The sequence below is a fragment of the Eriocheir sinensis genome, chromosome 7 (assembly GCF_024679095.1).
Source record: "Eriocheir sinensis breed Jianghai 21 chromosome 7, ASM2467909v1, whole genome shotgun sequence".
Classification (NCBI taxonomy): domain Eukaryota; kingdom Metazoa; phylum Arthropoda; class Malacostraca; order Decapoda; family Varunidae; genus Eriocheir; species Eriocheir sinensis.
The window spans coordinates 20,604,548-20,621,455 of record NC_066515.1 but is presented as its reverse complement, the minus strand read 5'-3'; the positions used below and the strand labels follow the sequence as shown (position 1 = coordinate 20,621,455).

The 16,908-nt window shown below is 43.3% G+C and overlaps 1 protein-coding gene across 1 annotated transcript; it reads right to left on the bottom strand.

Moving 5' to 3' along the window:
- Positions 1-2,082: 2,082 nt before the first annotated feature.
- LOC126991663 (glutamate receptor ionotropic, delta-2-like) lies at positions 2,083-14,622 on the bottom strand. The gene is made up of 12 exons (XM_050850368.1): positions 14,313-14,622; positions 12,264-12,409; positions 11,193-11,285; positions 10,820-10,897; positions 10,435-10,583; positions 9,863-9,994; positions 6,963-7,143; positions 5,957-6,193; positions 5,115-5,374; positions 3,977-4,114; positions 3,227-3,413; positions 2,083-2,352 (listed from the first exon to the last, which is right to left on the bottom strand). The coding sequence occupies exons 1-12, from the start codon at positions 14,620-14,622 to the stop codon at positions 2,083-2,085; spliced, it is 2,181 nt and encodes a 726-aa protein (XP_050706325.1).
- Positions 14,623-16,908: the final 2,286 nt, after the last annotated feature.

Sequence of the window (16,908 nt, the reverse complement as noted above, 5' to 3'; positions counted from 1 at the left end):
ATTTTATCTTTTTCTCTCTTTCTCGCTTATTACAGCAAGGAAAACGGCTCAAGGGCATAAATGAAACACTCTACTCTTATAATAATTGTCGTTGAAGTAAAACTCACACTAGAAATAATTTTATAGTCGGTATTTTCAGATCTCGGCACACAAATTATTTTCAAAGGCCATAAGTGGTTAAATACGTTCTCATGAGTGTTTTTTTTCACGTTCATAATATAACAGCCTTGCCAAAACTACCACTGGAAGGGCCAATGGGAAATTATAGAAGAGGCCGCCTATATAGACGCCCTCGGCTCAAATCAATCATTTATAAAGGCCAAAAGAGTGGTTAAATACGTTCTCATGAGTGTTTTTTTTTTCACGTTTATAATATAACAGCCTTGCCAAACTATCACCAGGGTCAGAAAACTACCACTGGAAGGGCCAATGGGAAATTATAGAAGAGGCCGCCTATAGACGCCCTCGGCTCAAATCAATCATTTATAAAGGCCATAAGAGGTTAAATACGTTCTCATGAGTGTTTTTTTTTCATGTTCATAATATAACAGCTGTGCCAAACTACCCCTGGCCAATGGAAAATTATATCATCGGTGGTATTCCTAGACGTTCTCGGCTCACAACAATTATTTCCAAAGGCCAAAAGAGAGTTTAAATACGTTCTCATGGGTGTTTTTTCACGTTCATAGCATAGAAGTCTTGCCAAACCACCAGGATCAGAAAACTACCCCTGAAAAGCCCCACAACACCTGAGAAAGCCTTGTCAAATGTGTATGCTTGGGGCCGAAATGTTCATAATGGCCCACGCGGACGCTTCCCCTCCTCACATTAATAATTATTCCAAAATCCGAAAAGTTGATCATTCGGGTTCTAATGAGTATTGTTTTTGAGTTCATGGTAAAGAGTAAGGGTCAAACTACCACCAGGGTCAGAAAACTACCCCTGGAAAGCCCCACAACCCCTAAGAGAGCCTTGTCAAATGAGTGGGCTTGGGGCCGAAATGTGTAATAATATGGCTCATAGTCTACCTCATTATTACTTACCGGGTCAAATTTACGTATTAATCCTTTATTTTATCTGTTCGCCTGCTTCTCTTTACTCCTCATTGCCTCTGAAGTGATTATTCCTGATACTGGAGGTGATTGATTGATTGATTGATTGATAGTTTATTGTTGCAGGTAAACAACAACTGTACTTTGCATCAACTCTATCAGGTCAAATTTGAATCTATTAATCAATCAATCAATCCTTACTTTACCTGATCATCTCCTTCTCTTTACTCTTTATTGCCTATGAAGCGATTATATTTAACGCGATATGATTTTTATACTCTGTAGGTACCTTTACTGTTTTACTTGCAACAATAAACTATCAATCAATCAATCAATAATTACTCTATTGGATCAAATGTATATATATATTAGTTAATGCTTGAATATTTGGACGGCCGGTCACCTTATTTTTTCTACTCTTGTGGCTGTCATCTTTTCACTCTTTACAGCCGTCTTGACATGATTTACATAGATTGACACATAGTTTTTCAGGCCACACAGATTTTATGGTAGACCTCACACCAACTCGATCTATGGGCTCATTTAGCATATAATGGGTGATTGAATGACCATATTAGCGGCGTATGCGTTTAATATTGGTTTAATTAATCTGCAGTCTTAAATATTATTGGTAGAGGAACGTTAATTTACAGACGGTCAGAGAGCTCAATTTTTACTGTTAAGGGCTATTTTGACATGATTCTAGTGCCTCACACTAACTAATTAAATCACCTCAGTTTGCATATGGAAGATAATAATTTCCGTACAGTTATCAGTCATCTATATAATTTAATGTAACATGGATGGTGGAATGCATATGGCCACTTTTGATATGATTCTAGCACCTCATACAAACTAAATCGGCTCAATTTGCATGATGATGGATATAATATTCGTACATTTCATCTGTGCAATCCTAAGAAACATGGATAGTGAAATGTAGAAGGCGGTCTGAGAGTTCGTCCCAAGAAAGATCTAAAAAGGTCAGTATATGTAAGTCGTCTAAGGATTATATTATATCCTCTATTTTCTATTCTTTCATGTATTCAATCCTCAAGGTTCCTCGAAGACGCTCAGGTGCCACTATGAGTTCCCCAAGGAAGGCCCCTGAGGCAAGGAGGGCCCCCAACAGCAAGATCCAGAAGGCGCCTTGCATATGGTTCATACTTAGAGACTTTTGGTGATCGTCGGTTTGGACAGAGCTCCCGACTTTCGCCTCCTGGTGGTCTCTCTTCTTCAGCCGGATCTCCTGCCAGGCCTCCCGCAGCATGTCGTCCGTGAATTTCTCCTTTAGGCCGCTCTAAGGGACATAAAAGACGGGAAAGTTATTATGGCGGTGCCCTTGAAGCTGGATTGTAAAGTGACGAGCTGACCCGGCCTCTGCAGATTAAGGAAAGTGGGAATGAAGTGTTTATATGCATTGAGTTGATTATTGTGTATTTACCGGTGCGTAGGGAAGCAGAAAGTGTGAGGAAGAAAATCATTCAAAACCCAAGAACATAATCATCGTCCTTCACACACTTCGGTAATTCTCACGTCTGGCAAAGGGCCGGTAACAGACAAAAAAAGGAGTTCCCCAAGGATTTCTTACTTTCCTCTACTTTTCCCACGTATCTTGCTCTCTAGACACAGACGGAACGCAAAAACAAAGCAGTTGCCACCCGATGAATTAATCCCCCCCCACCACGTCTTCCGTCATTTCACTCTTTTGCTTTTTAGTTATTGATGGAAGCTGAAATCCCGGACATTTTGGGAATTTCCAAAAATTTCTCCCCGGACGTATATTTTAGCAACTGATAAATTCCAGCATACGTTCGGGAATATTACGAATATCTTATCATTTTCTCCAGTGCTTATATAGTGATATGAAGATTGTACACGTTTCTTGTATTAATTACGTCTTCACCGGCCTCATGTTATCGAAAGAGCAGCGCGAAATTCAAATTGACGGAGAAACAACGGCATTTTTGGTGTTCTCTGGGTATGATCACGATCTCGAAGAAGTACTCAGAGTAAACACACACAAAAGAACGCCACTGCATCAACATCAATTTGAATACAGCACGGCGCTTTGGGTAACAACATGAAACCTATGATGAATTAAGGTGACCGAGCTCTCCTAAAATCTCCTATGCTTCGGCTCTGATTATAATATATTAACATTCTTCACGCACTTCAATGATCCTGAGAAGGCCTTGGTCAACGTCCGACTTGTAGGGCGCGTCGTGGGGCATCATCCAGGCGGCGTAGTTTGGGATGACATTCTCGCGAGCAACGTACAGAGGCGTGGAACCATCCGCCTCAGTGAAGCGCTCAGCGATTTCAAGTAACGTGTTGTAGCGCTCGTGGAAAAACGCCTTCCTGTGCGGGGTGACAGAGAACCTCATTATTATTATTGTTATTATTATTATTATTATTATTATTATTCTAAGAGGCGTAACAGAGAGGGAGGAATACAGACACTTTAAGCCCCCTGTTCAAGACGCCGAGCAAGAGAAAAAATGAAAGATGAGAGAAAATGAGAAAGAGGACGAGAGAATATTGAAGATTATAGCTACAAAGTGAGGGAGAGAGGGAGTAGTTCACTATATTCTAAATGGAGTGTGTGTAGGAGGGGTCAGAATTGTTTTATTTTATTGGGGCAACTGAATCTATAGCTACGTTGTTTTTTTAATGTTTTTTTTAAGGAGGGTCTGAATATACAGTAAAAAAAAAAAATTGTGGGGGGGGGGCAAGGATACATTTTCTTTATATTTATAGTCAGTTGTGTCTAAGTACATTTTTTTATACGTATTTTCTGGGAGGCTGAACACGTTTTTTTTTTTTCTTTGAGGGGTAGAAAGTTGGATGTTTTTTTTAATAGCCTAGGATTTTTCAAAGAAGGGGGGAGGATTCTTTTTATGGGGGAGGGGTACTCTACTAACTTCTGTTCCGAAATCTGCTGGAGCCCATTAACCACGGAGGTCACCCAGTCGACGCGGCTCCCCACGCTGCGATAGGCGGGGATGTTCGATTCCTGGAAGTACATGAGGAACCTCGTGGCGTTCTGGGTAAAAACCGACCTTGGGACAGAGAGAGAAAGTTGGGTTACAGGCATTTCCTCTGGCGCCGGGAAGCACACCTGGGTAAGGGTAAAATAGAAGAGAGAAAAGAAGAGGAAAAACCAAAATAAGAAAAGAAAAAAAAGATGATGAAGAATGTGAACAAGAGGAAAAAGAAGAGCGAGAGGATTGAAGAAAACGAACGAGAACAAGAAGAAATAGAATAAAAACAAGAATAACAATAATAAGATAAATAAACAGAGAAGTTGCATTACAGCGAAAAAAAAAAAAAGCGATACCTAATTAAAACATAAGAAGAAGAAGAGAAGCAAGAATAAGAATGATGAGAAGGTGAAAAAGAACATTAGGAAAATACCAAGAACAAAAACAAGAAGGACAAAAAGATCAAGGAAGACGAAAAAAAAAAACACGTAAGGAACAGGAAGAACAAAAAAAAACAAAAAACAGATGAACAGCAACAACAACATGAAGAAAAGGAAAAGCGAAAAAAACATAACAAAAAATCAAATCAACAACAACAACCATAACTACCACAAACAACAACCAACAACATTAACCCAACCCAGCCTAACCTAACTTAACCTAAAGTCTTCCAAATAATTATGTCGAGGCCGGTCTGACGTAGGCTCCCGCGGGTCTTAGGTTGGTATTGTCAGATGCTCCCACCCCTCACACACACTATTTCCAAAGGCCAAAAAGGAGGTTAATCGAGTTCTAATGAGTGTTCTTTTAGGTTCACGGTACAGAAGAAGGCTCAGACTACCACCAGGGTCATAAAAGTACCCCTGGAAATGCCCTAAACTCCCACGAAAGACTAGTAAATTACGTGTTCCTGGGCGCAGAAATGTTTAAAAATATGGCCCTTATCCTCCCCTCTTCTCTGCCGCAGTCCCAACGCCTATCTTTTCCTCTCATATGTAAGCTATAGATAACATATGAGAGGAGCCAACGCCAAAACGGACTTGACAATTTGGTTTCACTATAACCCAACCCAACCCACCTCACATTCGCCTTCGCAAGCTCCTCCATCGTCTCAGGCCGACTTGGGTACTTCGGGACTGAGAGGAAGGCCGTGAGCGTCCCCCGATAACCTGTACTGACCACCATCGCCAATATCAGCCAGCTCAGCACCAGTACGAACCCCGCGGTCCACCTGGACATCCTTAACTGCATGTCGTGCCCCAAGAGGATGCCCAGGGTGTCGAGAACGGCGGAGCGGTGTGCTGGCGTCCCTCTTTCCTCGTCCTCCATGTAGAAAATCTAGTATGGGGGAAAGACGGGGAAGGCGTGATGGTTTTGATGTGGTTGGTTTTGTTATCTCCGTTTTTTTGTTTTTATGATCATGTATTTGTCACAGAAGAAGTAGAAGTAGAAGAAGAAGTAGAAGAAGAAGAAGAAGAAGAAGAAGAAGAGAAGGGATACATGAAAAAAAATACTGAAGAAGAAAGACTTTACACTTCAAAATTAAAACAATAATTAACCCAAGCCGCCTAACCAAATACGTGAGAGGGGAAATATAGACGAAAAACCGGGGAAATACAGAAAAAAACAGAGAAACATAAAGAAGTACAGAGAAATACAGACGTAGAAAACTATGGACTTCGATCAAAACAGAGAAAAAAGAGGAATAGGAAAAAAAGAGAAATACATACGAAAAAAATAAAGAAAATAGAGAAATACCAAAAAAAAAAACACACACACACACAGAGGAATACGGACGAAGAAACTCAGAAATAAGGAGAAATATAAAAACAGAGAAATACAGTGAAAAAACAAACAAACAAACAAATGAAGAAACAATATATACTTCAAACCCAAATCCCTCCACCCAAACCACCTTACCAAAGACATAAGGGACAACACAACCACAGTGGAGATGAGGATACACAGCCACACCCAGGGCCTCAGGGGGTAGTACAGGCTCTGCCACTGGGGCCTCGTGGTGGGCTTGGCCATGCTGAAGGCGAAGGAAGCGCGGTCGATGAAGTACGTGTGGTCAACTCTCTCTAGGATTTGTGGGATGAGCATGATGCGAAATCCCGACAGCATGACGCGACCGCCCTCGAGACTCGCCATGATCTAGGAGAAGAGAATAGGAATAAAGAAATAGAGATAAAAACGCATGCAGTAGAGGGAGAGAGAAACAGAGAAAAAGATAACAGAGAGAGAGAGAGAGAGAGAGAGAGAGAGAGAGAGAGAGAGAACAGATAAACAGAGAAAACGATAACAGATAAACAGAAAAAAAGTAACCACAGAGAAACAGAGAAAATGCACGCAGCAGAGGGAGAGAGAAACAGAGAAAAAGATAACAAATAAACAGAGAAAAAGATAACAGATAAACAGAAAAAAAGATAACCACAGAGAAACAGAGAAACGCATGCAGCGGAGGGAGAGAGAAGAAAGGAATAAAGAAATAGTGATTGCTACAGAGAAACGGAAACCTACATAGAACCAGAGAAACACAGAAAAGAGAGGGAAGAGGAATAAAGAAAGATAACTACAGAGAAACAGAGAAAATACAGAAAATTAGAAAAAAACATGGAAAGTAAACTACAGGTAAAGGCAGAGAAATACAGAGAAATAGAGAAGTCTACAGAGGAATAAAGAAAAATACAGAAATACAATTAAATATATAAAAAAAAACTTAACCACAGAGAAAACAGAAAATAGAAAACTACAGAAAACTAGAAAAATACAAAGAAAAATACAGAAACAAAAAAACTACAGAAATACAAAAAAAGAGAACAATACACACACACACACACACACACACACACACACACACACACACACACACACACACACATACACACACATATACAAACACACACACACCAACCCACCTCACCTCATCAATGTTAGAACTCTTGTCTAGATGGAAGGTGAAATTTAGGGTCCTCGCTAACGCCTTCATAAGCAGACAATCCCTTCCCGAGTACTTGGACCAACTATCTGCGGCCCCGGCGTCCACAACCTTCCAGAACGGCGGTAGGATTAGCGCCGTAACGGGTATGGTCGCGCCGTAGAAGCTGAAGAGGAGTCGGAATTGCAGGTGTTAAAGTCGTAGGAAGGGAGAAATATAGCAGAAAGAGAGGCGATGGGAAGGAGAGAGGGAGAAAGAGGGACTATACAGGAATTGAAGGTGTGTAAGTCGTAGGAAGGAAGAAATATAGAAGAAAGAGAGGCGATGGGAAGAAGAGAGTGAGAAAAAGCGACTATACTAGAATTGGAAGTGTTGAAGTCATAGGAAGGGAGAAATATAGAAGAAAGAGGAACGAAAGGCAATGGCTGTGGAAAGTATATAGGTAGGAGAGAAGGGAGACAGAGGAAGCGGAAGAAGAAAAAAACTATTGGAATTAGAGGTGTTTAAGTCGTAGGAAGGAAGAAATAAAGAGGAAAGAAAGAGAGAAAGGAAAGAGGGATGAAAGGATTGATTGATTGATAGTTTATTGTTGCAGGTAAACAACAAGGGAGAAGGGAGGAACATGCCATCCCTACCCCCAGGCAGGACAGAGTGAGATTATACAAATATTAATACATGTGAAGGGAGCACCAGGAAATTAAAAAGATACAATGGTAGGAAGGAAAGCACAACAAGGGAGGGGGCAGTACCTCCCCCTGGACAATAAGACAATAAAATGTGGGGACGGAGAACATTGCCCAAGCACTAGATGGGAATGAATACAGAGATAGAGTAATACTGGTCCTTAAAGTAAAATACTGCAGAGATCACAGCCTTGTATAGCACGGCAGTAGTTCAGGCTGCCACACACGGCATCACCACCTTGGTGCAAACTGAGGGTGTTCCTTGAGGATAGCAGGGAGGACATCATGGTTCAGGAGCCAACAAATTGTCTGGGGCAGGTCAAGGCAGTCCCGTGGCTTAAACTTAGCAATGAGAGGGCATTCCATGACATAGTGATGCAGTGTGTGGCCCCTCGGCCTGGCACAGAGCGTGCAGCAGACACCAGGGGAGTTACTAACCTCCCAGTAGTACCTATAGCCTAGCCTAAGGCGCATTGCTACCACATCCTGAGGGGCACTGTGTCGCCCATAGGGGTAAACACAGCGCTGGGAGACACTAACATAGTGGAGGCTGCTGGCGCTGCCATTGTCACAGCAGTGTCTGAGTTGGGTAGCAATGCTATCACGTGAACAATGCCTAAGTCTATTCTTAACATAGCTAAGCGTATAGTCAGTGCCAGGGTCCACTGTGTCATCCTGAAGGGCTCGGCGAGCAAGGCAGTCTGCCTTCTCATTGTGCTGGATGCCCACATGAGAGGGCACCCAGGTGAAGTGGACCGTGGCACCTGTGGCCTCAAGGGCACGGACGGCAGTCAGGCACTTAGCTACAAGATCACAGTCGGCAGGGGAGGAGGACACAAGTTCATGCAATGCAGCCTGGCTATCGACAAACAAGTAGACATTTTCGTGCAAAGCTGCTACAGTGTGGAGAGCCTCAAGGATGGCATACAGCTCAGCCCGGGTCGAGGACAGGTACCCCGGCAGCCGCCTGGTAACCTCAATGTCAGTGTACTGGGTGGGGGAAGCGTAATCCCGGATAAACACGCCACAGCCCGACCTGCTGCCATCTACGGAGCCATCACAGTACACATGGACAGCCCGAACACGGGGGTACTTGGACAGTTTGACCATGAAGTGATCCTGGAGGACATGGGGAAGCCAATCACGTTTAGGGAAAGGTAGTTGTTCAACGTCTACACTGACACGATAGGGAGGCCAGGCAGGTTGGGCCGGTGAGTAAACTAGGCCTAAGCACGCTTCTAACACACCAGTCTCTGCTAACATGAGATAAATTTTCCTAAGGTAGGAGGTAACAGGAGCCCTGGAGTCACGGTGCAGAGTTACCAGTGCCTGGTGAAGGGGCACTGCACCAGCACGAAGCAGGCGGCTGACGGTGCGACAAGTAATTTCCCAGATTCTGTCCACAACACGAGGCAGATTCAGTTCTGCCCTCATGACCTCAAGTTTTGCAGTTCTGGGGCACCCCAGAATGAGGCGCATGGCCTCATTTTGAATAAGTTCCAAGGGGTGAAGCTGTGCCGCACTAAACTGTACCAAAACAGGGGCAGCATAATCAATGAGGGACCTGACGACAGAAAGGTAAAACATCCTGAGGACAGGGATGCCGACTCCAAGGCCCCTGTTAGCCAAAACCTTAAGAGGAGCTAACCTAGGAAGGCAGATGTTCTGAACATGAGTGACGCTCTGCACAGATTTCTGGAAGCTGACAGGGGCGCCTAAGTACTTGTATGTAGGAACTCTAGCTAAAGGAGTGCCATTAATGCTGGGCAGATGAGAAACTCTCCTCCCACTGGCTTGAAATTTCGTCTTAGTTTCATTGATGACAAGGCCCATTTGTTCACACAGCGCTGACAGCTGCTCCAAAGCTAAACTGAGAAGAGCAGGACTGCTTCATTGCACAAGGATGTCATCTGATAACGCATTCACTAACTCTGCGAACTTGAAAGGAAAGATGAACACAAAGAAATACGGGGAACTACGTAAATAAAGAGATATAGAAATACAGAAATAAAAACAACTACAGAATATAAGGGAAATACAAAGAAATACAGAGAAACAGGCTACAGACGAAGAAATGCTGCGTACTAAAACACACACACACACACACACACACACATACCCCGCACCCCCCATACACATACCCCCCTCCACCTCCCCCCCCCCTCCCCCCCACCACCTAAAATAACACATGCATTCACTCACTCTGCAAACTTGAAAGGGAAGAGCTGGGAGTCGCTGTGAGGTGCAAGACCCCCCGGTGACGTCCAGCTCGCCACGCCCACCACCACCCGCCGACCCCCGGGGCTGTATGGCAGGAAGACCAGCGCCTCGCCCCTGTGGGAAACACCTGGGATTGCATTTTACCTGAGCTTTATGTGTTAGGTTAATTGGTGTTTTTCTCTTGTTTTTCGTGTTTTTTTGTCAGTTTTTGAGTTGAATGTTGTGTTTCTTGTTTGTTTGTTTGTTTCTGTGTGTGTGTGTGTGTGTGTGTGTGTGTGTGTGTGTGTGTGCCTGCTTTCTTGTCTGTCTCTCTCTCTCTCTCTCTCTCTCTCTCTCTCTCTCTCTCTCTCTCTCTCTCTCTCTCTCTCTCTCTCTCTCTCTCTCTCTCTCTCTCTCTCTCTCTCTCTCTCTCATCAATTACTCACATCCTCCCTGTTGTTGTTGTTGTTGTTGTTTTTCCTTTCACACACATCACTCGACTTTATCTATCTATCTATTTATCTATCTATCTATCTATCTATCTATCTATCTATCTCTGCCACCGCCACCATCACCTCAGCGCTGCCGGTCTCAGGTTCAGCAGCACACAGTTCATCATGGCAAAAGTCCAGTGTCCACGCAGGAGGGCACTGGCTTTGGCGGACGGCAGACTCGTCACCACCAGCAGCCTTGTCTCCCACACCAGAAGCCGACCCTTGCGACTCTGACGGCGAAAAGACACTGAGGAAGGGGGATGCTGGGTGGAGTTAGCAGAGGGATGAAGGCAGAGGACAGATTAAGAGACGAGGAAGAAACAGGAGATAAAGGAAAAGATATAAGAAAAGTGATGGGAAAAACAGCGACATTGGCAGCGAGAAGAGAGCCTGACGAAGGGATATGCTGGAAGAGGAAGAAAAACGAATAGAGGATAAGTAATGAATTGTGCAGAAGTTAACCTACCTCTTTAGCGAAGGCGAGAAGGAAGGCTGGGTCAGTGCTTGCTACAACGACGGCTACGCACCACGCCCGCCGCCTCACCTGTTAAAAGGAGAAAGGAGACACGACAGGTAGGTAACGTATGGTAATGATGAAGGTGAAATAATGTGGTGATGGGGGAAAAAAAAATGGCCGGTGGATGTGTAGTGTTAATGATTTCTCTGTCTGTCTGTCTCTCTCTCTCTGTTTCTTCTGTCTAAATCTACCTATATTTTTCTCGTTTCTTATTTTCCTCCTTTTATTTTGTTATCTTTTTTTGCCTCTCTATCTTTCTATCTATGTATCTATGTATCTATCTATCTATCTATCTATCTATCTATCTACCTGTCTCTCTCACCTTCCTCGCAGCCGCCACCACCTTCGGCAGCCCAGAGAAGGAGGCGTTGTTCCTTACCAGCATCATTTCCATCCCCCACTTTCCCGCGAGCTCCTGAGGCCAATGAAGGGAAACGAAATGAAATAAAAACATATGAAAAAAAGGAAACACAGACATAGAAAGAAAGAAAACAAAGAAACAGAGAAACAGGCGGATGAAGGGAAGAGAGAAAATAAGTAAAATAACACATATGGAAAGGGTAAATAAAGACAGATGATAAAACAAGATAAACAGAGAAAAAAAGACATACAGAACAAAACATAGAAAAACAAAGATACAGAGAAAGAGAGAAATAACAGAAAACAGAGATATATAGAGGAATAAAAAATAGAGACAGAGACAGAAATATAGAAATATAGAAACGAAGGCAGGGAAGAAAGAAGAAGGGAAAAAAGGGAAAAAAGGGAAGGAAGAAGAAAAGAAGGGAAAAAGGAAGGAAGGAAAGACAGAAAAAAAACAGAACAGGAATAAAAAAAATAAAAAAAGAAAGACATGTACTATATATATTAAAGAAATCATAAACAGGAGAAAGAAAGGAAATAAATGAAAAAAAGAAAGCATATTAGAGCATCGCCATACACTGAAAGATATAGATAGACAGATAGATAGATAGATAGTTAGCTAGATAAAGAGAAGAAAATAAAGAAAGAAAGAAGAAAAGGAGAAAGAAAGAAAGAAAAAGAGAATCTAAACAAGCAAATAACAGGTAAAGTAAGGTATCAAACAAGAAAGAAAGAAAGAAAGAAAGAAAGAAAGGAAGGAAGAAAGAAAGGAAGAAAGAAAGAAAAAGAGAATCTAAACAAGCAAATAACAGGTAAAGTAAGGTATCAAAAAAGAAAGAAAGAAAGAAAGAAAGGAAGGAAGGAAGGAAGGAAGAAAGAAAGGAAGAAAGAAAAAGAGAACCCCAAAAATGCTAATTACAGGTAAAAACAAAGGTATCACACACACACACACACACACACACACACACACACACACACACACACACACACACACACACACACACACACACACACACACACACATTCTCACCTGGGCTATGGAATGCAGGAGGACATCAGCATCGGAGAGCAGCACCACGGAGCAGAAGTCAGCAGGTAAAGCCCTTGACAGCAGGTCCTTGGTAGCTCTCCCCCACACGCCCTCCTCCTCCACCTGCTTACCCACCTGTCCACCCTCTGAGAGACAGGAAGGGGTAGACAGGTAGAGGTAGATAGGGATAGAAAGAGTGATAGATGGACGGTCAGGTTAAGAAATAGATATACAGACGGATATATATAGATAGATAGATAGATTGATAGATAGACAGACAAATAGAGGTAGATAGGTAGTTAGATAGGGATAGATAGAATGACAGAGACAGATGGAATAGATAAATATTGAACAGCCAAATGAAAACAGATAGCTATACAGATATTATATAGAGATTTAAACAGATATATAAATAAATAGATAGACAGATAGAGGTAGATAAGTAGTTCGATAGGGATAGACAGAATAACAGATAGACAGATGGGATAGATAGATGGTTAGCCAGGTTAGATTAGACATAAAGACATTAGCTTTTGATAGACAGATAGATAAACAGATGTACATAGGTAGATAGAGACAGACAGAATGATAGATAGGACAGATAGGTCACGTAAAAAATTAGAAATACCAAAGAGTGGAGGGCGGAGGGCAAGAGGCTTGTGTTCATGGTTCGAGCCCCGCACCACCCACATCACCACCACCACCATCACCATCACCACAAGACCCATTGACCAGGATACGGTGACCTGCATAAACAAACAAACAAACAAACAAGACTTGACCTATAATGTTACGAAGATTAGCACCGAGGTCACGAGCAGCTATGAAGTATGTCCTTAACTTTACCTTTAATTAAATAGTCAAGTGAAGGGCCATTGATTTATTAAAGAAGAAAAAGTATTACATGACCTATACCGTAATGTGACGGAGATGAGCACTGAGGACACGCGCACCCCTTGACACTACCTCTTCCTATAGTTTCCAGTAGTACATGATCAATACAAGGAGTTAGTCATAACAGTGTTAAATCCTCTATAATCAAGTGTCTACAAGATCAAATTCCACATTATTTCATTCTCGTAAGGAATTAAACACTACAAAACACATATATTTGATTTATACCTCTAACTTACCTGTTAATTAATCTCAAGGCTTCAGGTGTGGAGGATAGAAGCTTGGATGTCCGTAGGAGAGAGCAACAATATCGAATCCCCATCAAGACCGCGTCGATGCTTCAGAACCAACGTCGATTTGACCCGAGAAATCGAAGCCAAATGACGAGATTATAAGATCGAGTTCCACAGCATCCTCTCGATCCGTCCCATCCTCGCTTCTGATTGGCTGAGGAGGCGTGAGGGGAAGGCCTACACATGCTCTCATTGGTGGATACGGAGGAGAGGGGAGCTGTCACGTGATTGGCTGAAGGGAGAGAAGAAGAGACTGGCTAACGCATCCTTAACTACTGAGTGTAAAAGTTTCGACATATGAAGACGTCGGTGATGTTTGTGATAGGTGAAATAAGAGGTTGGTATAAACGTTTCCTACTGGCTAAAGGAAGGAAGGAAGGAAGGAAGGAAGGAAAGAAAGAAGGAAAAAGGCAGGAATGAGGAAAGGAAGCAAGGACGGAGGGAAGGCTGGAAGGAAGGAAGGAGGAAGGAGGGAAGGCAGGAAGGAAGGAAGGAAAGGCAAGAAGAAAGGAAGAAAAGGAGGCAGGAAGAAAGGAAGGCAGAGAAGAAAGAAGGTGGGAAAGGAGGGAAACAGGGAAGGAAGAAGAAAGGAAGGGAGGAAGGAAGGAAAGAAAGAATGAATGAATGAAAGAATGAAGGAAGGAAGGAGGGATGCCTGGACTAGTGTTGTGAAATCAAAAAGGACTCATTACAAAACTTTCGGCTCAACGGGCTCAAAAAGTTCTGACATTGAAGGCTCAGTTGATCTCGGAGGGATTAAATACAAGCTGATAAACATTTCCCTTGACGGAGAGGCAACACAACATGATTTAAAGCGCTATATTATGTGCTTGAGGTGACGGGCGGGGGCTGAAGGGCTGACGGGCGTTGGGCTGAAGGGCTGGCGGGCAGGGGCTGAAGGGCTGACGGGCGTTGGGCTGAAGGGCTGGCGGGCAGGGGCTGAAGGGCTGACGGGCGTTGGGCTGAAGGGCTGGCGGGCAGGGGCTGAAGGGCTGACGGGCGTTGGGCTGAAGGGCTGGCGGGCAGGGGCTGAAGGGCTGACGGGCGTTGGGCTGAAGGGCTGGCGGGCAGGGGCTGAAGGGCTGACGGGCGTTGGGCTGAAGGGCTGGCGGGCAGGGGCTGAAGGGCTGACTGGTGGGAGGCGAGTGTGTGAAGGGTGACGGGCGTGGCATTATCAAAGTCTCCTCGCCGCTGTCACCGTGAAATAAACTAATGGTGACTGTGTTTGGATTTTTTTGTCTTACGCTTTGCCTGTAGCGCCGGTAAGCTTTCTTGGTGGGGCCTGGTGGTCGGCCCCAGCCCGTTATGGCGCAGGCAAGTTTTTGTAGTGGTGCCATCTTGCTATGGTTATGCTGCCTCCCCCCCCCCCCACCACCACCATGGAAATCATCTTTGATCTTCGTTTAGAGAGAATCTAGAGTCCGGGTTGAAGGGTGGTCTTTAGGACAGCATGTGAGGGATCTGTGGCCACTCGGCGGTGACTGAAAAATGGCCAGTTTGTAGCGGCAGGTGGAACGCACGCTGGCCACTCCCTCATCCACCGCCTCCTCTCCCTTAGGTTGTAGCTTTGTATACCCAGTTCCTTCTATTTTTTTCTTCAATATCATTTTCTACATCTGAACTAGTCCTTTGTGTCTACTCCCCTGACTAAATCAAGGCCTTTATTTTTTTAGCACTTTTACATAGAATTTTACATAGAAAATCAGACCACACAGACCCCATGGTCCAGACTTGGTGGTCTGTCCTTAAACCTAAGTGATTTTACATTAATCAGAAGACTCCAAAACGTTGCATTTCTACTCTAGTTGATATTAAGTTGAAGGAAGTGACGGTCGAGCTTATTTTTGAAGGAGTCAATCGTGTTACACTGGACCACTGATGATGGGAGCTTATTCCATTCTCGCACTACAACGTTGGTGAAGAAAAATTTGGTGCAGTCTGAATTTACTTGTCTACATCTGAGTTTTACGCCATTGTTCCTCGTGCGCAAAGTGTCATCGATCATAAACAATGTTGATCTGTCTACATTCGTGAAACCATTAAGTATTTTAAAACATTCGATCAGTTTTCCTCAGGCGACGTTTCTCAAGAGAACATGTTAAGGGTAGAAAGCCTTTCTTCGTAGGATTTGTTGCGCAAGGAAGGGATAATTTTCGTTGCCCGACGCTGAACACCTTCTAATTTAGCAATATCCTTTGCATGGTGAGGAGACCAAAACTGTACCGCATATTCCAAGTGGGGTCTGACTAAACTGTTGTAGAGCAGGTATTACATCTTTATTCTTAAATAAAAGTTTCTTTTAATGAAGCCCAACATTCTGTTCGCTTTATTTGCTGCATCGATGCATTGCTGTGAGAATTTGAGGTTTGACGCGATTTTGACCCCCAAGTCCTTGACGCATTGAACGCTTTTGAGTTTAACGCCGCGCATTTCGTAATCAAACTTTTTATTCCTCGTTCCAACTTGAAGGACCTGGCACTTGTCTACGTTAAAGGGCATCTCCCATCTATCCGACCAAGCTGAAATTTTGTGCAAATCCTCTTGGAGGCTTTGCCTGTCTTCGTCAGTGAGAACCGAGTTACCAATCTTTGTGTCGTCTGCAAATTTACTAATGCGGTTATTGAGTCCAACATCCACGTCGTTGATGTAAATAATGAAGAGCACTGGGCCAAGAACCGAGCCCTGAGGGACGCCACTAGTGACAGGCGCCCACTCTGAGTTAAATCCGTCAATCACTACTCTTTGTTGTCTGTTGCTCAACCAATTCGCGATCCATTGGTTTACCTGACCGTCAATACCTATTTGTTTTAATTTGTAAAGTAATTTATGATGCGGGACTTTATCAAACGCTTTCTGGAAATCAAGATAGACTACGTCCAGTGATTTGGTTACGTCATAAACAGTGAAGAGGTCGTTATAAAAGGTTAATAGATTTGATAGGCAGGATCTTTTGTTTCGGAAGCCATGTTGTGAGTCCCCAATTAATGAGTGGCTTTCAAGGTAACTCACAATTTTGTCTCTAATTATGCCCTCAAGTAGCTTACCTACAACCGAAGTTAGACTAATGGGCCTGTAATTACCTGGTACTTTTTGGTCTCCTTTCTTAAAAATCGGTGTCACGTTAGCCTTTTTCCAATCTGAAGGGACAATGCCTTGTCGCAAGGACATACTGAATACGGTTGTGAGGGAGGAGAGTATTTCGCTCTTTGTTTCTTTCAGCAGAGTTGGATATACTTTATCAGGTCCAGGACTTTTATTTGTTTTAAGTGATTTGAGGGCTTTAAGGACTTCATCGGGTTTTATTTCAAAGTTAGACAATGCATGCTCGGGATTTACATTAGTACTGGTGTTGGTGGTGGTGGTGGGAGGACTGTTATTATTAAACACCGAGGAAAAGTAATTATTTAATAGGTTTGCAACGTGTTGGCTGTCAGTCACTAGTGCACCGTCGCTGTTTA

What these genes read in the sequence shown, in the direction of transcription:
- LOC126991663 (XM_050850368.1), bottom strand. Translation starts at nt 14,622, where the DNA reads ATGCCACGCCCGTCACCCTTCACACACTCGCCTCCCACCAGTCAGCCC. An exon ending in TCCTGCATTCCATAGCCCAG is followed by an intron (nt 11,286 to 12,263) that starts GTGAGAATGTGT and finishes CATTGGCCTCAG; the next exon opens with GAGCTCGCGGGAAAGTGGGG. An exon ending in CTGAGACCGGCAGCGCTGAG is followed by an intron (nt 9,995 to 10,434) that starts GTGATGGTGGCG and finishes TGTTTCCCACAG; the next exon opens with GGGCGAGGCGCTGGTCTTCC.